This window comes from Anabrus simplex, chromosome 4, assembly GCF_040414725.1.
Source record: "Anabrus simplex isolate iqAnaSimp1 chromosome 4, ASM4041472v1, whole genome shotgun sequence".
NCBI classification, from domain to species: domain Eukaryota; kingdom Metazoa; phylum Arthropoda; class Insecta; order Orthoptera; family Tettigoniidae; genus Anabrus; species Anabrus simplex.
Genome location: NC_090268.1, coordinates 126682471 through 126707296, shown reverse-complemented (window position 1 = coordinate 126707296; position 24826 = coordinate 126682471). Strand labels below are relative to the sequence as shown.

Below are 24826 nucleotides of genomic sequence, written 5' to 3'. Positions count from 1 at the left end.
CGAAAAAGACCTAGTAGAATTTTGAAAAATACAGAAAATTCACTATTCGATCGAAGAGCTAAAGTAATAAGACTAAAATATAAGGTTCCAAGACAAACTTTCATTAAAAATCAAACCTATTACTCGGAAGATGGGAGGAAACGAAGATCACAAAGAATGAAGGAATACTGGACACTAAGAAAAGAACAACACATAGAGAGATGATAGATTCAACGTACCCCAAAGAGGGTGAAAGAATTATTATTATTATTATTATTATTATTATTATTATTATTATTATTATTATTATTATTATTATTATTATTAGATCCCAGATGTTTATGCAGTAATAGTTTAGAATGCAAAAAACAGAATTGGTTCGTGGGAAGTGTCGTCTGGTCCGTTCTTCCGCAATGTAGTGAGGGTAACATACATTCCAGGCGTTCTAACAGGCCGAGTCCCTGATGTGTATGCAAATCTCATAGCAGTCCTATTGTCGAGCTATACGTATTAATTGCTTCAGTTAGTTTGCATTTAACCTATAAAAGCTTAAATATCTGACTCTAATTATTATATTGCTATCTGTTGAACGTTCCACCTACATGTTTAGGAATTCGATGACGATGGGGTAAGCAGGTAGTGATCATTGCCCTAATTAAGCCGCAGCCTCAACATCTGTCTAGTATGAAAATTGGATGCCATATAACCTTTTCAGTTTGTTCTACATAATGTTAATTTATGAAAACGCAGGTTGATATCTGAAATAAAACCATTTGTTAATAGAAGATGTTAATGTTGTTTGATTATTACAAGTTGTCCACTTCATGACCGAATCGATGAATATAATCAAGAAGTTAGTAAAGTATCAATTAGGTGGTTATTTCACTAACTTTTTGATTAATGTTGTTTGAGTTGAATCAATGATCACTGCATTGATATAAACTGTGAATTCACTACAGAAGCAAGAACAAGGCGCTTCCTTCCTTTTAAATGTGTCCCACAACAGCTCTAATATCAGAAGAATATCTAATATTAATTAATATAAATGTTATTATTGAACTATTTTCTTTGTCAGATGTGAGCCACTGTGCTCTTTTGTTAAGTAGGCCGACACTAAAAAGCGTAGCTCTCATCTTGAAAACTGGAAAACCATCTTCAAAGCTACCAACGGCAGGTTTTTAATCATCTCATCCCGACTGTTTCTTAGCTGCACGATCGGTATAACCTTGCCAACTCGTTCTATTAAAGAATTCCTACAAATGGATAGCTGTTAGAGAAATTATATTGTTAAACTTATTCAAATTAGGAATATCACCTAATTCACTTTCAGTGAACTTAAAGTAGATGCTAAATACAGGTGTAAGTGTTCCTAAGTTCAAACGAGGAAGTTACAGAAGTACAAGTTTAACGTTGGCAAAGTTGACCACCGTAACTCACATTAACTTCGGTATACGACCATTGTTGTCTTGATCAGAGCAATAACCTGACAAGCATATAGACGAACCTCCGAATTTGGGAGTAAAGACCGCTCCGGAAATTCGCCGACTTGAATATAAGGTGACACATTTCTATAAAATACTTTCCCGCCTTGTCAATACTTTACATATTTTATTATACCTAATTCCCGTACATGTTTCGAGAGCCAATTACTCTCTTCCTCAGCAGTGCCAAAACATCAATAATCTTTGGACTTGGTACATTGTAACAGATATACTTATCAACACAACAGTTATATACAAAAATCTTGAAATTGATAACATATTTCTTTGTGTATCAACATACTTACTTACTATGTCAATTTATTACAGACTTGAAATATAAATTTTCAAATCATAAAATTTATGTCTATTAAATTAGCCAACTATATGCTAAAATTCTAATCTGCTCTGCCCTTTGAACTTACGTCCTTATTACATGTAAAAAAAAAACTAAAATGTTTCTTTGTGGCTAAGTTTACATTTACATTGTCATTTAATAAAAACACTTTAAATAGAATTTTTAATAAATAAATAACACCTATCAAGTCAGTCACTATGTTGAACTTAAAATATTTCAGCTCTCTTCTTGAAACATTTTTCTTTTCCTTAAGTCCTAAAAAATAAAAACATATTTAATTTTTTAAATCTTAATTCCATTATCTTGTTTATTCCAGTAATTGTTTTTAACTTACTGCTATATTTCTGAGACCTCTCATATTATTCGGAAATTCCTCCTCTTAATCATGTCCAACAATGTCAGCCATCTTAACCGTCCAATTCCTATAAAATATGCTAAAGTTGGTTTGTTGGTGGTTTATTGGAATAAACAAGGTAATGGAATTAAGATTAAAAAAATTAAATATAATGTTTCCTTTTTTAGGACTTAAGGAAAAGAAAAAAGTTTCAAGTTGAAATATTTTAATTTCGATTGATTGATGATTGTTGATTGTTGTTTAAAGGGGCCTAACATCTAGGTCATCGGCGCCTAATGGTACGAAATGAGACGAAATGGAATGACATATTGAAAGTCTAAAATTCTCCACTGACCAGAATTCAAAAGTGTGAGAACGAAGAATGAATGGATGGACATGAATTTAAAACAATCAGTGGTTGCGACCCGCAAGGTCTCACATTCACATAAACTGACGTGACAAACTAGTATTACTGACCAAGGGACTACTGCTATAGCATAACACAATCGATTATGCGTGCAGTCAATAGGGCGTCCTAAATCGAAGTTATCGGCCCCTCATAACGGTACTGATCGCTAGCAAAGTAGGACCATGGCATTTGTTCTGTTGCGGTACTAATCAAAAGTAGCAGAGACTTGCGGTATTCCACACACTATTGTACTACTCAGAGGTTATGAAATCCGACATAGAATACAGACCTATTTTTTTCTCACTTTGCGGCGCCATTTACAGGCAACGCAAACCTATGGTGTTCATCACATAAGAGTACCGTACTAACCACAGGGACCTCTCCCTATCCCGTGGTGTTCCTCATATAGTGGGTACTAATCATAGGCAAGGCAGAACCATGGTAGCTATCATCCCATGGTTCTGCTCATATGGTGGTACTAATCACAGGTACTGCAAAAGCCGACCGCACGGTGCTCCTGTGTGCTACTAATCACAAACCAATTTCGTACCCAATGTAGTGGTACTACGCACGAGCAAAAGCAACCCTTGGTGTTCTCCACGTGGTGGTACTAATCACAAGTAGTTTCATGGTTCTAATACAATCATCCCGTGGTCGCCCCTTTTAGTCGCCTCTCACGACAGGCAGGGGATACCGTGGGTGTATTATTCGTCAGCCTTCCCCACCCACAAGGGGTGTGTGTTTGGTCCGCGAAAGGTATTTTATTTCCCTCAAGTCAGCCGGCAAGCCGGTTAGGACCCCCCTATCCGCTACCTGGGACGCGCCACGTGGGAGTATCACCTCTCACCCTGCTACGCCTGCGTAGCAGGTTCGTGGTATTTTAAGTTCAACATAGTGACTGACTTAATAGGTGTTATTTATTTATTTAAAAATATTTAAAAAAGATGTTTTGGCACCACTGAGGAAGATAGTAATTAGCTCTCGAAACATGTACGGGAATTAGGTATAATAAAAGATGTAAAGTATTGACAAGGCGGGAAAGTATTTTATAGAAATTTGAATAAATGTCAATACGGACAGGAATAACCAACATGGTGAAAATTTTCAATTATAAGGTGACACTCGCGATAAAGTTAATACGGCCCCTCTTACGAATTGGTCATTAGTTACCGAATTCGTGAATAACACTACATCAGCTGCATACAGACATGCATTTAGCGCCCACAGCACTTCATACTGGGCGCATGTCGTCGTGATGGTAATTGGTTGGATGGGAATAATGAAGCTCGATGACCTCACGCATTATTTATTTGACTGTAAGAGATCTGACCTCACATTTATCTATCCACTAAGAAAGTTATCTACCATGTTTACGGCACGCCTTGTCGAAGCATTGTTTACCATCGAACTACTATTCATTTAGAGGCTTTGTTACTCTTTTCTTTTAAATCTTTTTCGGTTTGACCTGACGTCATGCTCTGAATGACTCACGTCTTCCCCAAGAGCTAACCTGGCTACCCATTACGGCGCCATGATGTCAGACTGTGTTTTCTCTCTCGAAATATAAATCAGTGTGTGAATACCAATGTGGCCAGTGAAGTCATACGCCACGCGGTGTTCGCGTGATGAGGCTGAGATTCCCGCCCGCTCACATCTTGTCTGCCCATCTGTCTTAATGCACTGCAACGCATCAAAAGCAAGGTCTTCATCCTTGTCAGCTGCATACAATACAGGGGCCGGACAGTTCCTGGAAAGAGATACTGGAAAGTTGCTGGAAGCGATTGTTGACGAAGTACCTGATAAGGAAATACCTTCGAGAATGCAAGGATTCTGAATGTTTATCATTTAAGGTATATTAATCAAGTACACAATATTTCTTGAACATTGTTACGTTTTCTTCATCTTTAACAGGACGAGAAAAACAGACACCTACGAGTAAATCTTACAATGCTAAACTATTGGGCAGTGAAGAACAATAACACTTCCTCAGGTTAAGTAAACAAGGGAGTGTTCGTGTTAACGAGAAATACTAAGTAAAGCTGTATCTGTAGATAAGTGGTAGAGAATCGTCCTCCCAAAATACTGGATGAAATCCGGCAGAGGTACCGTATACGAATGTTTAGAATGGTGGAGGAACGTCTAATCAACACGATATTAGCACCTAAAAGGTATCTACGAACGCTTTTGGTGTTAATCAGACTGATATATTTTAAAATCCCAAAATTCCAATAGAATTCGAGATTCTCTGCCGTGTGATAGAGTAAAAACAAACGTCAAAATTGACATGGAGGCAGTCTGAATGGCGTCCAATAAATGATGTGTGATTACACATTGGGGCTTCGGTACCGAGCAAAGTGGCTGCTACAGCTATGGAGACAGGCCCTACGTTCGAGTGGTTTCCAATCCCACCGTCGACTGCCTTGAGAATGGTTGATGATGATGATGCTTGTTGTTTAAACGGGCCTAACATCGAGGTCATCGGCACCTAATTGTACGAAATGAAACGACAGAGTAAAAGTTCAAAATCATCCACTGACCAAAATAAATAATGTCATGAAGAATGAATGAATGAATAAACATGAATTTAAAACAGGCAGTGGATCCGACTCAAAAAACTATCATTGTTAATAGTATTAATGACCAAGGGACCACTTCCAAAGCACAATACTGAAATGAGGATGCTTGGTGTCTAAATGGGTCCAAAATACAGGTAAAGGGCCCCTCAGAATGATACTTATCGCTAGTAATGTAGAACCATGGTATCTGTCCTGTTGCGGTACTAATCAAAAGTAGCAGACTTGCGGTAGTCCATACATTATTGTACTACTCAGAGGTTATGAAATTCGACATATAATACAGACCTATGTTTTTCTCACTTTGCGGCGCCATTTACAGGCAACGCAAACCTATGGTGTTCTTCACATAAGAGTACTAACCACAGGGACCTTCCCTTTGAGAATGGTTTTCTACGGATATATATTTTCACTTTCAGGCAAATGCCGGGATAGTTCCAATTAATAGGATACAGTCGTTTCCTTTAATCTCCTTACCCAATTTCGTTCACTATCATTCATCTTTATTAGCTCCTCAATTGAGGTTGGCATCCGGGCCTAAAAACATGCCATATAACTTAATCTCATCTCATCATTTATTTATTTATTTATTTATTTATTTATTTATTTATTTATTTATTTTGAGGGAAAAACGAATAAGTGTCTGTACGTATGTTCTCCTAGGCATACTGATTATATCGAATGGATTATCTTTAGCATGATGGAGTAGACTTGGTAATCAAATTTCTAGATTTTAATCGTGTTCAACCACGAAACCTCTGATTATACGTGCAATTCGAATCACAAAGAAGCGAGTTTTCTTTCCAAGAACCCAAATGCATTGGCTGGTACGCGATCCAGGGCTGGAAGGTAGGCCATAATGTGGACTAAAGAATGTGTAAGGTATTTCATCAGACTGTACTCGTATTTATATTGTTTCAGGAAGTGACTTCACTAATTACGTGACATTCATCCTACAATCCAGTGAACACCCCACTTGTGAACCAATACCCACTAATCACAGTAGTTCGTTAACTTCGACTGAATACTAATAATTACAAGAATGTAAATAATATTGATATAATAGTGTCAATCGGTGAAATTAAGTTACTTTATATACTGCTATTTAGTTTTTTATTATTAGGCTATTTAATAATAATAATAATAATAATAATAATAATAATAATAATAAACTGGTGTTCTTTTCGGTATTTTGCATAAGCGACAGAGGCCCTATTTGGCTGTGCCCTTTGCTACTAATGCAAAATTCGTGGCAAATTTGTTATGCGGATGGAATAACTTCTTAGAATTTGCTTTATGTCGCACCGACACAGATAGTTCTTAGGGTGACGATAGGATAGGGCTAGGAGTGGAAAGGAAGCGGCCGTGTCCTTAATTGAGGTACAGCCCAAGCCGCACAGCCAACTACCCCGGTGGGGTAACTTCTAACGTTGATTGAAGAAGTATGGAATCTATTCTTTCTGTGCCTGAAAATCCCGTCCCTAATAATAATAATAATAATAATAATAATAATAATAATAATAATAATAATAATAATGGCTCAATGTCCCATTCAGTACAATCGGTTAGAAATGACCGAAGTGCCGGAAACATGTTGTCAGATGGAACATTAACTTGCTAAGAGTCTACGGAATGCAAGCGCAGTGTGGCCATATTGGTAAGAGCTGACCATTTTTTTTTTTGCTAGTGGCTTTACTTCGCACCGACACATATAGGTCTTGCGGTGGCGACGATGGGATAGAAAAGGGCTGGTAGTTGGAAGGAAGCGGCCGTGGCCTTTATTAAGGTACAGCCCCAGCATTTGCCTGGTGTGAAAATGGGAAACCACGGAACACCATTATCAGGGCTGCCGACAGTGGGATTCAAACCTACTAACTCCCGGATGAAAGCTCACAGCTGCGCGCCCCTAACGGCACGGCCAACTCACCCGGTAAGAACTGACATTTGGGAGATGGTGGTTTATTGCTCTCCAAAGCTAAATGCCAAAGCTAAATTAATTTATGCCAGGGCCATTATTCTTCCAGTTCTAGGTTTTGCAGATTCTTACTACCTGAATTAGTGAATCATGAATTAGCTAGCAAAGCGAAATTGCTGGCACTTTTCTTGGAAATTTAAGCGTACGTAAATATCAACCGATCGTGTCGAGGTTTTATTCAATTAACCTTGAAAACAGGTGATGTTCTTCTAACCAACTGTGCATCAATTGTAGGATTAACCATTTAGGTCAAGGCATTATTGAAGTTAACTGTTCAGATTGAACCCCAGTAATTCCAGTAATGACTGTTTTTGAGTTCGCTTCCCATCCACCCCGTGAATCACCAATCAAATCTTGCGATCTGAACTCCAAGTTGATTTAGCGCCGGAACTTGCTTCGCAAACCAATGAATGAATCACTTGACCCGAATGGCGTTTCAATATACTGGCTGGCCCGTACGAGATAGACTGCAGGACAATTTATGAGACATGGCTTGAAAAGTGTCATGTGGAAAATCGGGAATTTATTTGCATCGTATTGAATTTTACGTTGTTAATACAATTATATAATAATGAAAAATGGAGCTTGCATTCCACCTTACGAAAAACACATACAACAAGGGAGCGATTTCAATTAGGACTAAATACGACACTATCAGATAGTAATCCAACCAGAACGCGTGTATACTTGAGAATGATGATGATGATGATGCTTGTTGTTTAAAGGGGCCTAACATCTAGGTCATCGGCCCCTAACGGTACGAAATGTGATGACAATTTAAAAGTTCAAAATCTTTCACTGACCAGAATAAAAAATGTGATGAAGAATAAATGAATGGATATGAATTTAAAACAATCAGTGGATCCGACCCGGGAACTAACATACAAAATAGTATTACTAAACCCGGGAACTAACATACAAAATAATATTACTAACCAAGGCACAGCTTCTAAAGCGCAATCTTGAATCGAGGATGCTTGTTGTGTAAAGGGGTCCAAAATCCAAGTCAGTGGCCCCTCATAATGGTACTTATCGCCAGTAAAGCAGAACCATAGTATTTGTCATGTTGCAGTACTAATCGAAAGCAGCGTAGACACATTATGGTACTACACACAAGTATTGAACTTCGCACAGGTAACGCAGACCTATGGTGTTCCTCACGTAAATGTACTAATCACAGGTGCCAGTGTTCCCGTGGTGTTCCTCACATAGTGGGTACTAATAACAGGCAACCCAGACCCACGGTGTCGCTCATATAGTGGTACAAATCACAGGCAACACCCAAACCCATGGTGTTTCTCGCAATGGTACTAATCACGGGTACTGGAAAACCACAGTGAAACACTCTCTGCCTCTACTAATCACAAACCTATTGTGCACCTTACATAGTGGTACTACTAGCATGTTCTTCCCCGCGTGATGGTACTAATTACAAGTAGTTTCATGGTTCTAATACAATCATCATTTGGTCACCCCTTACGACAGGCAAGGAATACTGTGGGTGTTTTCTTCGTCTGCATTGGGAGGTAAGCAGTGATTTTGAACTATATTTTTGGCAACTATACTGACACCTGACTGCTGTACACTAAGTATGATTCTGCTTCGTTTCGGCCGCATGTAGACCACGTTATTTCAACCGTTTGCATCATTGAGCTTTCATTCTTTCCAGTATTCTCGCATTCGCATTCTGTGAGTCTGGTTTCTTTCACCAGTCCACTTCTTGCCTGTTTTCAACTTCGGATTTTCTTGGAATCGTTGGTATACGCGAACTGTCTTCTGGAAGGAATGTTCCTGGATGTCTTCATGTGTGATCCTTATTTCTTGAAGGTCTTTTTGAACTTCGGTGAAGTAGGGTCCCTTGGTTTTCTCGTTTACAAAATAAGAAAATATGCGGTCGTTCAATCATTGCGGGCTTATACATACTATGTGGCAGTAAAAGTTAATCTTCCGTTTCCGAATGGTGCCCGTTATCCTTTCCACATGGAGGTATATTTCACTGTTATGTCGTCTTCTGTACTCACCATTTCCTCGGATGGTCCTAGGATCTTTTTCAGGATCTTATGTTGTAGATATCTGTAGTTAGTTGGTATGCCACTTCTATCTTGTTGATCCTAGACCTGAACGCTACTTTCTCAGTGTTGCTAGGTACAATCCACTCGGCTAAGTACTTAAATCTTTTTTCTCGTTTTATTTTCCCCAGTTCTACAATCAACTCTATAGGAGCCGGCTTGATATCTATATAAATAAAGTTGTAGGGGGTCCGCTGTCTGTAATTTCGTTTGTTTTGCAATTTTTCAGATAATTATCCGTTTTGGATCAACTCAAACCGAATCGGTGGTTTTTATCTTTCGTGTCTGTCTGTCTGTTTGTCTGTTTGTTCCACCATCACGGCGAAACGGCTGAATAGATCTCAACCAAACTTCATATTTAGATTATACTCATCCCGCGAAAGGTTTCGATATGCACATCATATTAAATTCTTTGAATAGAGGGAGGGTTTATAGGAAAACCAGAATGGTTTTCCTCTATTTTCTCTTATACTATTGATTTTCTGTAAATTCCGTGGACCGTATGTGAAACGCATGTTCATTATAAACAACTTTCGTTATGTTCATAATTTACCTTACTCTTCAAATGACGCAGAAATTTACTATTTTCTGTGGGTATCATGCTCTGCATTGAGGGACCGACAGATCGACAATGAACCAACAGGTAACGTCTCTGACTTTATGCCAGCAGGGAAGTAACGTATTGCCATTTTCCTCATCCTGCCTTTAAATTCGTGGTTATTCCTTGTGTAGAAGGCGAGAAAGGCGTCAATCGGCCATTCCGCGGGATATTAGCGGAATATCGTTGGAGGTTATAACCGTCCTCGAATAGTTCAAGTAATAACACCATTACTCATCTTCTTATCTGTTTACCTAAGAATCCCTGCGCCTAAATTTCTCCTCTGTTACCACTTTCTTATATCCATAACTCACACCAGCTTAATTTGAGGTTTGTTTGATTTTCCAATACATTCACTTGGTATTTACGTATTTGTCGTCATCCGGCTATCCTCAGTTATGCCAGCTTTCTTAGCTGTATTATTTTGTTCCTTAATTACTCCGTATGTATGCGAGTGCTAATCCCGAAAGCTGAACACTCTTTTCTTCGAGGAAATACATCTTTCAGGCTATGCAAATGGCCCCGGAGAGTATTGGAATATGGATGCAATTTTAACGACGGTGCAGACCTTTCTTTCGGAATAATTGGCGGCTAAACCGTAAGTCTATCACAAAAGATCGTGTTTCAATTTGGAGAGATCTACAACTTTGGGCCTATGACATTTTGTCGTATCTCTATCCCTTATTCGTTAAATAGTACTGCATTTCTAGAGTTCAAGTTAATTTTGTACTTTTTACACTTGTAACTTACGTTATCATTTGGCACACTTATAGGAAAGATGCAATCATGACATTGGGCACGCACATTGACATGACCAGTGGCCATACGTTCTCACAATTTTATGATTCCAGGGTCACATGAGTATCAAAAAAATAAAGTACTATGTGAAAACTGTACCAAATTTCACCCCATTCAATGAATAACTGAATCTAACCCATAAATATATGAGATACGAGAAAATGCCGTAGGATCAACCATGTAGAACACTGAACGAGTCGTCTGATGGTAAAGTCCGTTTGTAGGTGCAATTTAATATAGTCTTACTCACTGCCTTTAGAGTAATTTACGGAAAAATCCGTATACAATGTAGAATACCGTAGCGAAGCAGGGCATATTTGCTAGTTAATTATAAAATCCGTTTTTTAAAAGGTATATTGAGGCGATTTCTACGGTATCGAAAGGAGAGAGATGACAATTCAGTTTATATCCGTTTGTTAATTATTCTACTTTTAGTAGTATATCCCTTGATAAATAAATAAATGAATAAATAAATAAGTAAATATACAAATCATAATTATGTGAGAAATCGTGAACAATGTTAACCTCCTTGGCACTGTGTGGAAGAGCCCAGCAGAACTTGTAAATTAATGGTGCGGCCAGATTAAATCGATCCTTTAGGTCTCGCACGCACTCTACAAATACAAATATTGAGGCTGCAAACAATCGGTAGCTTTTGTCTGTATGTTCTCAGGTTACTGGTTAATTTATTAAGGACACAGATAGGCTTATGGTGGATGAGCTGCAAAAGGGGAATCCCCTGGGATAGGGTTTCCTGGAATTAGGGGAGCCGGCAATTCCGATCAATCTTGATACCACTGAGTAGCTTTTGTACGTGGCTTTCATACGGAACGGAAACGAGACTGTGTGTGAAGAAGATTTAAAATCGAGCAGGGTGCGGTTAGATAGAGATGATTAAATAAGACATTTTCTTTTGATGATGTCAATGTGAAACAGCAGCGTCTACTAGGAAACGTCTGGAGAGACAAATCAAAATAAATGTTCAAAATTATTCTGGATTATACATATTCAAAAATTGTTTAGGTTCAAATTTAGAAGCAAAATCCTACAGGCCTATATAAAACATACAGTTTGACTCAAAATTAAATATAGCTTCAAGGATTTATCTCGTAGCCAATCTTCAGAAATTTTTTTTTTTTCTTAAAAGAAGAGACATGTTTCAAATGATGCACAAGTTTTGTTATTCACTGAAAAGGGGAAAAATATAGAATTAAAAACTCAACAATATTTCCCTTCTTTAAAGACCAATACAAGGTTACGATTTTACGTGGCAAATAATGTGAGGTATAAGCCACAGGAGCTGGCCCCGTAATCTAGGGGTACTGACTGTGTCTCTTACACGGAGGCCTCGAGTTCAATTCCCGACCAGTCAAGAACTTTCTCCGTGGATCTGTGGGCTGCTTCTTGGTCCGCTCAGGCAGCATGCGAGCAATGGAGAATATATCTGACGGAGGCCGACGTCGATCAGGACAGTAACAGTATGGGATACATAAGACACAAGACGTACGGTTTTCATTTCGAAAAACCTGCCCTGTATTTTTCAGGATGAAATCCAGGTCACATTGGTGTAAAGTACATAAATAAATCACTGATTTTCTCGCTCACACTAGGCACAAAGAAGGTAAAGTAGAGTGAACTCTAACGTGAACAGTACGAATTTACGGACAAGACAAACGATTTATTGTTAACACTCTAAAACAGTCAACGAAAAATATTCTCCATTACTTAGAAAGTGTAATATTTCTAATAAAATTGCTGCATGTAATCATAGAATTCATTTTAAAATGATTCTTAGAGACTTCTTGCATCAGGTGGAAACTGTAGTTTTACACAGATACAATATTTGATTTTTATCAGAATATGTTATAATTTAGTTAGTGTAAATAAAACGGATATAACAGGTTTTTGTTAAAATATTATGTTAGAAAATTGTATTTCTGTATAATAATATTTATAATACATACGATGGTGTAAACAACAAGCTCACCGTCTACTGAACTTATTGTATTTTCATGTTTGTTTTTTCCCTTTCTCTTAATTTTTTCGTATTTTGAATATACTTTTGTTACTTTTCACAAATTCTGTTTTTTATAATGTGCATTATGTTTTATAAAATCCACCTGTAAATGGAGAATGCTTCTGTTGGTGGTATATGTTTAAATAAATAAATAAATAAATAAATAAATTCAGAAAGTTAGTTAAGACATCTGACTCTCTCCAGTCACTAACAACTAAATCACTGCGTCCAGGAATAGGAATGAAATGGACTCAAGAAAGAAAAGACATCCATAGCGCTAGAATGAAGGAATACTGGGCTAAGAGGAAGAAAAGGGCTCACCAGAGTTAAGAACCACGTGGTCCATCGTAGGCCTAAGCGAAGAAGAAGAAGAAGAAATAAATAAATAAATAAATAAATAAATAAATAAATAAAATGACATGTATTGTACATATTATTATTATTATTATTACTATTATTATTATTATTATTATTATTATTATTATTATTATTATTATTATGAATGGTGGTAGTAGTAATAATAATATTCATTTAAATAATATCGAGTCGGGCTGAGTGGCTCAGACGGTGGAGGTGCTGGCATCTGACTCCAACTTGGCAGGTTCGATCCTGGCTCAGTCCGGTGGCATTTGAAGGTGCTCAAATACGTCAGCCTTGTGGAGATAGATTTACCGGCATGGAAAAAGAACTCCTGCGGTACTAAATTCCGGCAAATCGGCGTCTCCAAAACTCTTAAAAGTAGTTAGTGGGACGTAAAGCAAAGAACATCATTCAATAATATCGGTCAAAGGGTAAGGTGGAGTGTCATTATCCTATCTAGAAATGCCAGTAAACAATACGTCCCGGTCTCATATTGAAGCACTGTTGAATGACGAAAGACCGAGCCAGGATTTGACTCCGCAACTTTAAATGTAAGACAAGTTGCTTTACGTCGCACCGACACAGATATGTCTTATGGCGACGATGGGATAGGAAAGGTCTAGCAGTGTGAAGGAAGCAGCCGTGGTCTAAATTAAGGAACAGCCCCAGCATTTGCCCGGTGTGAAAATGGGAAACTTTAAATATACTAGACGAGTGTTTGAACAAGTACGATACGCAGGAAGTCAATTGTGACCTTCGATATCGGGGTGTAGAAGCGAAGTATATTTAGAGAATAATAAAATAATTATGATAAAATTATGTATTCATCTGCATCTTACTGTAAATTTTCTTGTTTCAGTTTCCCGCGGTGGAGCTCTACAACAGGTACCAACCCTCCCCGGTCCACCGGGGCTGGGTTTTACCACCTACTGTAGTCGGCTATGGGGAGGTCCTCTACTGCCTGTGCTACCGAGGTATTCGCCTCTTCATCCGGCACCCGAGCTCAAAGACAGAGGTGAGTAACGTCAGTAACCAACACACTGCAATTCTCTGCTAAACAACAATCTTGACATTGAATTAGACATTTTAGCAAGTAGCTTGAGTTCCATGGGTAGTACACTTGAACCAAAAAGTACTTGTTTAAATAAGAAATCCTGTTATTATTATTATTATTATTATTATTATTATTATTATTATTATTATTATTAGTATTATTATTATTATTATTATTAGAGCATTTGTTCCTCTTTCTTCATTTCATCATAAATATCTTCTCAAAACTAGTCGAATTTCCAAGAAAAGTAGTTGTGGAAATATTCTTTAAAAGAGATTATATTGTCCTGATTTACCTACACGAAGAGGTCTAAAATAATGAACTGTGAATACCGTTCAGTGAACAAATGAAATGAAATGGCGTATGGCTTTTAGTGCCGGGAGTGTCCGAGGACATGTTCGGCTCGCCATGTGCACGTCTTTTGATTTCACGCCTGTAGGTGACCTGCGCGTCGTGATGAGGATGAAATTATGATGAAGACGACACATACATCCAGTCCCCGTGCCAGCGAATTTTACCGATGATGGTTAAAATTCCCGACCCTGCCGGGAATCGAACCCGGAACCCCTGTGACCAAAGGCCAGGGAGCTAACCATTTAGCCATGGAGCCGGACTTCACTGAACAAATTTAGCTGTATGACTATTGTGGTCCAAAGTCACGGGAAATATTTATGTACATCATTCAGTCTCACATTCACCCAAGCATTCAGAAAATGCATGTAATAAGAAATATTATGCAGTATTTAGTTAAAACAAGGTTTGAATATAAATCATTTCCATATTTCTAGTTATCAAGTTATATTTTATGTTGAATGCATGACAAACTTTCAAATAAATATGCACCCGAAGACATTCTTCCACCGTTAGACTTCAAAGGCCAGGAGTGTGTAAATGCCTCAAATTACCAGAAATGTTTGAAATATAAATTACAAATTTCCAAATACTATCTACCAACTGAAAATCAAAATACCTTTCCCTTAGGATGTTACAATGAAAATCTCGAAGAAATCCCGTAGACCCCCACTGAATATCGATTCTAGTGAAGACAAAACTTGCCAAACACTGAGGTACCATTTGGTATGTGGAGTATTTAAAAAAGAAGAATAAATATGGGAGGAGGCAGTAGTACAAGTAATAAAGGCCATTTAAACATGTGACCAATTAGCAATCTGTGTTGAATTCCAGCCGTGTGTATGGCACGCATACGCACAACCTTTTAAAATAATGTAGGGATATACAAATGACTCGGTGATGCATTTACTGATGCACAAACTTACGTCCTCTGGAACGTCTAACGTTCCCGGGAATATACTATCCGCGAATGTTTTGGTGAAAATGAAAATCCACGGCCTGTTTATAGTCATCTGACCAGGTCAAGAATGGAATGAAATAATCCCCCACGTAGCGGCGAGGATAGGAATTGTGCCGACTGCCGAAACCCGCCACACTCCTCTAGGGAAATTCTTAATGACTGACATATGAAATCAAATGATAGTGGAGTGTGTTGCTGGAATGAAAGATGACAGGGAAAACCTGAGTAGCCGGAGAAAAACCTGTCCCGCCTCCGCTTTATCCAGCACAAATCTCACATGGAGTGACTTGGATTTTAACCACGGAACCCAGCGGTTAGAGACCGGTGCGTTGCCACCGGAGTTACGGAGGCTAAAAACTTTTAGTGACACTTCGTTTTACGGAGGTGAGGAGTAAGGAGGAAGCTACAACGGGTAATACTGCCAACTGAATGGAAATGAAATCTGAATTCAATCGATAGTATGATCGATCGATATGAATTTTCTAAACCGCCGTTTCGGTGTAGGAGTCCTAGATTGTTCCTGTGATGTACTTTGATTTTCGTCATTCATGTTCAAGCTTAACCTCTTTGCTGCGTGAAATTAACAACAGTATTTAAAGTGTTGCAATTATACCACCAGATGTCTCACGGGGATGCATAATCGTTTCACATTTCTTGTGTCAAAGGTTGCCAATACGAATCTCGAAGATAACCGAGGTCTACCGATTCAGCACTAGGGAGCAGAAGTATCACTAAAAGTTTCGCGGACAGTAGATCAACTGCGGTTAGGTACCGCTGTTACCAAGCCTTACACTATTATATTTCAGTATTTGTGGATGGATGATGATGATGATGATGCTTGCTGTTTTACGGGGCCTAACATCGAGGTCATCGGCCCCTAATGGTACGAAATGAGACGAAATGTAATGACAAAATAAAAATACACACAAAATCCTCCACTGACCAGAATTAAAAACGTGAGGACGAAAAAATGTACGGATGGATATGAAGTTAAAAACAGTAAGTGGAGACGACCCGCAATGCCTCAGTCTCAGAAACTGACGGAAAACAATAGTAATACTGACCAAGGGGCTGCTTCTATAGCTCAATACTAAATCGATGATGCTTGCAAGCTAAAGGGGTCCAAAATATAGGTCATCGCACTCTCATAATGGTACTTATCGCTTGGAAAGTAGAACCATGGTATTTGACATGGTGCGGTACTAATCAATAGTATCGTAGACTCGCGGTATTCCACACATTATGGTACTACTCACAGGTAATGAAATTGATGATGATGATGATCCTTGTTGTTTTAAGGGGCCTAACATCAAAGGTCATCGGCCCCTAATGGTACGAAATGAAAGAACAAAAATTGCAAAGGCATCCACTGACCAAAAGAAAAAGAAAATATGGCATGAAGAATGAATGGATGGACAGGAACACAACAAAACACAAAACAAACAAACAAAAACCAGTGGATAGGACTCAATACAGATCGAAAATAACATTATTACCGACCAAGGAACCACTTATAAAGCACAATGATGCTTGGTGTCTAAAGAGGGTGCATAATCCACGTCTAAGGCCCCACAGAATGGTACATGTCGCGAGTAAAATAGAACCATGGTATGTGTCATGTTGGGGTATTAATCAGAAGTAGCGAAGACTCACGGTGTTCCACAAAAGATGGTACTACTCACAAGTATTGCAATACGTACAAGTAACGCAGACCTATGGTGTGTCTCACACAATGGCCCAACTCAGAGTCAACGCAAACCGAGACGGTTCCCCACCTAGGTGTACTAAACACGGGCGCCGGTATTCCCCTGGTGTTCCTCACATAGTGGGTACTAATCACAGGCAACGCAGACCCACGGTGCTGCTCATATAGTGGTACAACTCACAGGCTACGCCCAGACCCGCGGTGTTGCACACATGGGTACGACGCACGGGTACTGGAATCCACCAGGCCAGGCTTTAACTGCTACTAATCACAAACCTATTTCGTACCGAATTTAGTGGTACTACTCGCAAGTAGAGGCAACCTATGGTGTTCCCCGCGTGATGGTACGATTCAAAATTACTTGCATGGTTCTAATTCAGTCAGCCCTTGGTCGCCCCTTTTAGTCGCCTCTTACGACAGGCAGGGGATACCGCGGGTGTATTCTACATGTGCGTCCCCCACCCGAAGTGGGTGGTAATGAAATTCGCACAGGTAATATAGACCTATGGTGTTTCACACATAGCGGCGCCATTTACAGGCAACGCAAGCCTATGGTTTTCATCACATACGTGTACTAACCACAGGGACTCGTACTATCCCGTGGTGTTCCTTATATAGTGGGTACTAATCATAGGCAAGCCAGAACCCTGGTGTCGCTCATATAGTGCTACTAATCACAGGTACCGTAAAAGCCTGACCGCACGGTGCTCCTGATTGCTACTAATCACAAACCTATTTGGTACCTAACATAGTGGTACTACGCGCAAGTAATAACGACCCATGGTGTTCCCCGCGTGGTGGTACTAATGACAAGTAGTTTCATGGTTCTAATCCGATCATCCCTTGGTCGCCCCTTTTAGTCGTCTCTCACGACAGGCAGGGGATACCGTGGGTGTATTATTCGTCTGCCTCCCCCACCCACAGGGGGTGTGTGTTTGGTCCGCGAGAGGTATTTTATTTCCCTCAAGTCCGCCGGCAAGCCGGTTAGGACCCCCCTATCCGCCACCTGGGACGCGCCACGTGGGAGTATCACCAATCCCCCTGCTACGCCTGCGTAGCAGGTTCGTGGTGGATGGATGAAAAGCGAAACCTACGGAGAAAAACTAATCACAAGAGACGAATTGGTTGCTATATTTAGGTACAGCTCTGTCCTCATAAAATAACTCCAAGATCACGTACGACTAGCACCACGTACTATTGCCAAGTGAGCTGAAAAAGACATTGAAGACGGTGGTGGGACTTTTAAACATGTGGGCTTTTCCAAACGATGTAGGTTTATGCATCGATAATTAATTTGCGGTGAACTGTTCCACAGCATGTAAGGTTCCTGTACCAATAAATCATTTGTGTTCCTTTAACATTTTTTTTGTTATATTGTTACCATACAAGTAGTTGTAATTTCAAGTACCTATTGCACGTTGTATGCATGTTTATATGGCCATTTGTAGTTGAATTATGTCATACTACTGCTCCCCTAAATATTTATTATTCTTTCTGAAACTCCCTGTATAAGTATACACCGTTTGCGCTTGAAATATTATTTTCAAAAAGGCAACATAAACATTAATGATCGAGGTTGATGAACGCGATGTCTCAAGCCCCTCATACGAAGTATCAACAGCATTTATCAATTATTAAGAAGACTTTTGGTGTCAACTGCATTTACGGAAAGGAGAAAGGAAGAGAACAAGAATGAATGAGTCTTAGGTGATGTGTTAAAGACATTAGAATGGGCTTTGTGAGTAGCGTTTACCTCAGTTAAGAAATAAAACTCCTCTGAATTTACGTACTTTTAGGTGCCTAATCTCCCGATCCCATCATTCTTTCTTTAAACTGAACAAGACTACCTTATCTACCTCGAAGCTTGGATCTGCCGAGATTAAAGCCTTTCAACTTGCCGCCTCTTTTATTGCCCTGAAGTTTCAAGCGAAATCCTGGTTGTAAAACTGATAAAATAACTATGAAAGGGATTGGCATGTTCCTCACATTCTGTGTAAAAGATAAGATTCGTTGTAACTTAATCCACAGATTTTAAGTACAAGGCAACCACATCTACAAGGACATGTAAATAATTCTCGAAATTATTCACATGTTTCCGTTGATCAACACATTTCACATTTATTTTGGGTTGCCAATTGAATATGTAACTGTCGTATAAGATAATTTCACTGGAAACTCTTGAAACAATAAAATATCAAAGGAAGACTTCTAACTGAAGTGTAGATACAAGAAAACCCCATTTCACAAACACTAGAAATATACATTATATGTATGCAAAATTAGGTCTCTGTGACTCAGGCGGCAGCGCGCCGGCCTTTCACTGCTGGATTCCGTGGTTCAAATCCTGGTCACTCCATGTGAGATGTATGCTGGACAAAGCAGAGGCGGGACAGGTTTTTCTCCGGGTACTCCGAATTTCCCTGCCATCTTTCATTCATGAAGTACTCTCCAATATCATTTCATTTCATTTGTCAATGACTGATCATTGCTCCAGAGGAGTGCGACAGGCTTCGGCAGCCGGCACAATTCATATCCATGCCGCTAGATGGAGGCTTCATTAATTCCTTTCCTGACTCGGCCAAATAACTGGAAGCAGGCTGCGGATTTTAATTTTTTCATATATACAAAACTCTACGGGAAATATTGAGAAAATATTAAAATTGACTTGTTAGAGACATTTTCGGAGCCAGGAAATGAATCGGAATTAATGCTGTTAATTCTGTAGCTTGGTTCTAAAAAGGTCAATGTCACTATTTTTATAGAAGTTGAGATAGTAAGACACAAAACTGGGTTACCCTGGCCCAAAACATGTTTAAGGGCCAACATCTCTGATTAAGATTAAACGAACCGTAGAAATTTAATTAAATAAGCCCTTGCCAATAATGTTTCATTACCGACAACGGATACTGAAATGGCAATTTTTAAAGAATATGATAGAAAATTGTAGTACTTAATCAGTTGATTTCCAGGAAGAAATTGTAAACGTATTTAAAATTAGTTGTTGGAAAACATAGTTTGGACAGTTTATAATCAAATGCTTATAGTTCGAAAACACGATTTCTGCATTGGCCCTTTTTGAATCAAGCCACAAAATGATTTACAACACAATTAATTGCTGGATACGAAATGTTTTATTTTTTCATTATGTTTGAAGTTTGTAAAATTATAATAAGCCGGCCCCGGTCTAGCGGTAGCAAATCTGTGTCTTATCAGGAGGCCTCGGATTTAATTCCTGGGCAGATCGACGATTTTTACCTGAATTTGTGGGTCTGGCTTAAGGACCACTCAACCTACGTGAGAACCATTGAGAAGCTAACTGACGGTGAGACAGCGGTCCCGGTCTAGAAACCCAGAATAACGATCGAGATTCGTCGCGCTGACCATGCGTCACCCAGTAATTTGCAGGCCTGAAAAGCGGTCCTTTGGTTTACCAGGTCCGTCAGAGCGGCAGTGCCACGATTTCCGTTTATATGTTAGTAACAAATTAGGCCTATAGCGTTAATGAATTTTGTTTTTCTTGAAGATAATGTTTCTTACACAAAGTGCATTCTAAGTATTTCTGGGACTCTGTTTAGCGAACTATTTCCGAGTATTATTAGTGAATGATGTCGGGTATCATTGGCTGAGTAGTCAGCGTTGAGGCCTTCGGTTCAGAGGGTCCCAGGTTCGATTCTCGACAGGGTCGGGAATTTTAATGGCGTCTGATCAATTCTTCTGGCTCGGGGACTGGGTGTTTGTGCTTCTTCCAAAACCATCCTCTTCATATTCAGACAACAATCTATATTACCAAACACCTCAGAAACACGCATTAGTGATCACATCCGTCCCTACAGGGTTGGAGTCAGGAAGGGCATCCGGCCGTAAACATGGCCAAATCGACTTGTTCGACACAAATCGCACCGTCGACCCGACAGATGTGGGAAAAGCGGTAGAAGAAGAAGAAGAAGAATTAATGATGTCGCATGATACCATGATTGTGTGTCATCAGAATTTTTTCCATGCCGATATCGTGCGACATGGAGTGCAGAGTGAACGTTCTTCCACCCTTGAAATATTTGGCTAATTCTACTGGGAATGAACCCAATACCAGAGGATCTGGGCGGATCTGCTACCTCGAGGGAGCAAACTTCGCAGACTGAGTTCTATGGAAAGAAGAAAATTGTTCTTGCCCTTACTGGAGGAATAATAATAACACGATTATCGAACCGGAACTTTACCTATTTAAAAGTTTCTTTTTTTTTTTGGTATTTGCTTTACGTCGCACCGATACAGATAGGTATTATGGCGACGATGGGATAGGAAAGGCCTAGGAATTGGAAGGATCGGCCGTGGCCTTAAATTAAGGTTCATCCCCGACATTTGCCTGGTGTGAAAATGGGAAACCACGGAAAACCATCTTCAGGGGTGCCGACAGTGGAGCTCGAACCCACTATCTCCCGATTACTGGATACTGGCCGCACTTGAGCGACTGCAGCTATCCAGCTCGATATTTTAAAGTTAAAAAGACCCAGCAAACGTGATTTAGGAGGTGAAAAGGGACCTACAGAAGATGGGGGTTTTCTTATGGAGATATACAAGCACGGAACTCACTCAGGAGTGAACTAAAAAGTATGACCACCAGGGTTTTCAAGAAAGGCCAAAGTTGAAGACGGAAAAGACGTGGGCAGTGAAAGAAAAGAGCACAACTGGTACAAATGAAGAAGCACTAGGCAAAGATCAAAGCCCATAGGAGATAGCTGAAATAACTTGGACCTTCGTGGGCCGATACGAAACTATTATTATTATTATTATTATTATTATTATTATTATTATTATTATTATTATTATTATTATTATTATTTTGCAAGTTGCTTTACGTCGCACCGACACAGGGAGGTCTTATGGCGACGATAGGACAGGAAGGGGCTAGAAGTGGGAAGGTAGCGGCCGTGGCCTTAATTAGGTACAGCCCCAGCATTTGCCTGGTGTGAAAATGGGAAACCACGGAAAACCATCTTCAGGGCTACCGACAGATGGGTTCGAACCCACTATCTCCCAAATACTGGACACTGGCATTATTATTATTATTATTATTATTATTATTATTATTATTATTATTATTATTATTATTATTATTATTTTACTCTAGGTCTACTAGATGATAGAGTACATCGAATCTCTCTTGGGTGTCTGTGGCTGATATTTTAATTAATTTTGTCGCGTAAACACTAAATGTGTCACCAGATATATTTTACAGGCTAAAAGACGAATGGACTTTTATCCCCACCCTTCAAAAATCTGACACCTATACCGGGTTTGAAGCCGCTATCTTGGGAATTAAAGGCCGATACACTACCACTGATCCACATCGGGAAATACTGGAGAATTTAGTGGTCTATTTATGCCCTAGCATTACCACCGTCGACGAAGTCGTCGAGGATCGAACTAGAATCATTGCACTGCTTAGCTCTGAGCTGCAACAGCTACTCGGATCATTAACACTTGACCACTGAATGATATTTCTTCCCATCATTACGGTGATGTGCTCCACTAAATAACAAAGTAGACAAACTGGCGTAAATCATTATCTTTATAAGTAAATATCATTACACATGTTATTGAGATAACTCGCTGTACTTAGCGAGCCGATAAGAAAACGACATTCAACGTGGATAGAACCTCGGTAAGATTTGATTTACAAGTGATTTGAAATGGCAGTACGCTTATGATTGCAAAGTCACAGTGATGGCTACTCAGGTGGAGTAATGGGATACCTGTAACTCTTCCAGTATACATAGTAATGGAAGTAATACTGTACCTATGGGTTTAAGTAGCCTTCAAACAGTATCTTTCTTAAGACGTCCTAGACTTGAAGAATTTTGACCAGCAAGTGTCAGTAAGACCACAAACAAACAGGTGCGGCGTTTTAGCAGCTTTACGTACCATTCGACTGTAGCGGGATTCGATCTCAATACAATGATCAGGCAAGATGAACGCCTAACCAATTGCGCTGCTCTTATGGCGTATGTATAAAGAACAACAGTGGATGGGCAATTAGCGACCCTCCATGCCACCCAGTTTTCGAAGTTAATTACACCCATAATAAACAATTACAAAATTTTACAGTTTACCCACCAATGTCTAATATTTATGTTTCATTTGAGTTAGATGGGAATTTACGTTATTTAAATCATGACAACCCTACTCTATTCACACCTAGGTGCATTCAACTCACGACTGGTAAACAACTCCAGTACACTACAACCGTGGGGGCTTACAAGCAAATTTGTCAGTGTGCCTCGCTTCAATGCACTGTGTACTGAAATGCCTCGCCATAGTAGATCGCAATAAAATCATTATTTTGATGCAACAGAACTTGAGGAAAGTTAACGTTGCCATCAGTGTTCACATGAATAAAAGTGCTGTCTCCAGGTTGTGGAAAAAGGTACAATACACCCAATCACTAGCATATCGATATTGCGCGTACCATCCACGCAAATCAACAGCAGCTCAAGACAGGTACATACGCATATCTGTAGTTGCAGTAGATACTCTACATGCACGGCTACTACTCTATGGCACGAGCTTTGAGACGCTACAGGAGCTACTGTAAGAACCCAAACTGTGCGCGAAAGACTCCATGATTGGAGACTGTCTTCAAGAAGAATCCCCAGGACTCCTCCACTTCAATAACATCACAAGGTGGCTCGCGTTGGATGGGCTAGAATACATCAGACTTGGACACGAGATTAATGGTCCAGAACGTTGTTCACTGATTAAATGCGAATTGACTTACTTCATAAATTATGACAACTCTCTGCGCATACGGATGGCAAGAGTGGCACGTTACAATGAATCATTCTCATAGGAATGGCATAAGCAGCTTGGAGATTCAGCACTATTCTCGGCAGGAACCATGTTCAGTCGTCATACACCACTGGTTCACATTCTAGGAAACATGTCGACTGCAGTGTATGAATATAACATTCTCCAGTTTTTCAGAGACTGTAGGAAATGGGTTTAGTCTACAGGACGATAACGACCGTTCACATCGCGTAGCAGCTCTGAATGGATACCTAGAGGAATGTGGGATCCGTGGAATGGACTGGCCAGCGCCTTTCTCCGACATGAACTGCAAAAGAGCATGTGCGGACCTTTCATAAAAGAGCAATTTCCAACCTTCAGCATCCACTACCAACTTTTCAGTCCCTAAAAGGTGCTGTCATCGATGAGTGAGACCGCTTGTCACAAGAAATATTCATGATTTGGTACAGAACATGCTTCGTCTCATTCAAGTGTGCCCCAGAGTTCGTGGAGGACCAACACGTTATTGACTTATGTGACTGCATTGAAGGCTGCAATTAGTGATGTTATAACTGAGGAGGTTCGTTAATTTTTTTAAATAATAATAATAATAATAATAATAATATGCCGTCCAAAGAGGCCTGGCGCAGATCTTTCAAGCTGACACCAGAGAGGCGACCTGCGTGTCTGTGAGAATGGGGGCCCTAACTATAATAAATTCTAATTCTGAAGACGGAACACACACTCAGCCCCTGAACTATCGGAATTAACCAATGAAGGTTAAAACCACCGACACAGCCGGGAATCGAATCAAGGACGAAAGACCAGTACGCTAACAATTTAGCTATAGAGCCGGACAATTTGTTTCGTTTAGTCACATGATGAATGTTTTTCCATTCATACTGGGACCAAAGTCAACGAGAATTGTGCGTTTTCGTTGTATTTATATTCTGAGTTTCAAATTAAATATTATAATATCGGATTCATTTCAACAAAATAGCTGAACAGCTTGCAATTTCTATGA

The 24826-nt window shown here is 39.5% G+C and overlaps 1 protein-coding gene across 1 annotated transcript in view; it reads left to right on the top strand.

The window, feature by feature from the left end:
- Window positions 1-24826, top strand: part of LOC137500466 (uncharacterized) — a 196848-nt gene that overhangs the window by 3583 nt on the left and 168439 nt on the right. The window contains exon 2 of the mRNA XM_068227363.1: window positions 13808-13963. Within this exon, the coding sequence (XP_068083464.1) occupies window positions 13808-13963 (156 nt within the window). The remainder of the gene's footprint in view (window positions 1-13807; window positions 13964-24826) is intronic.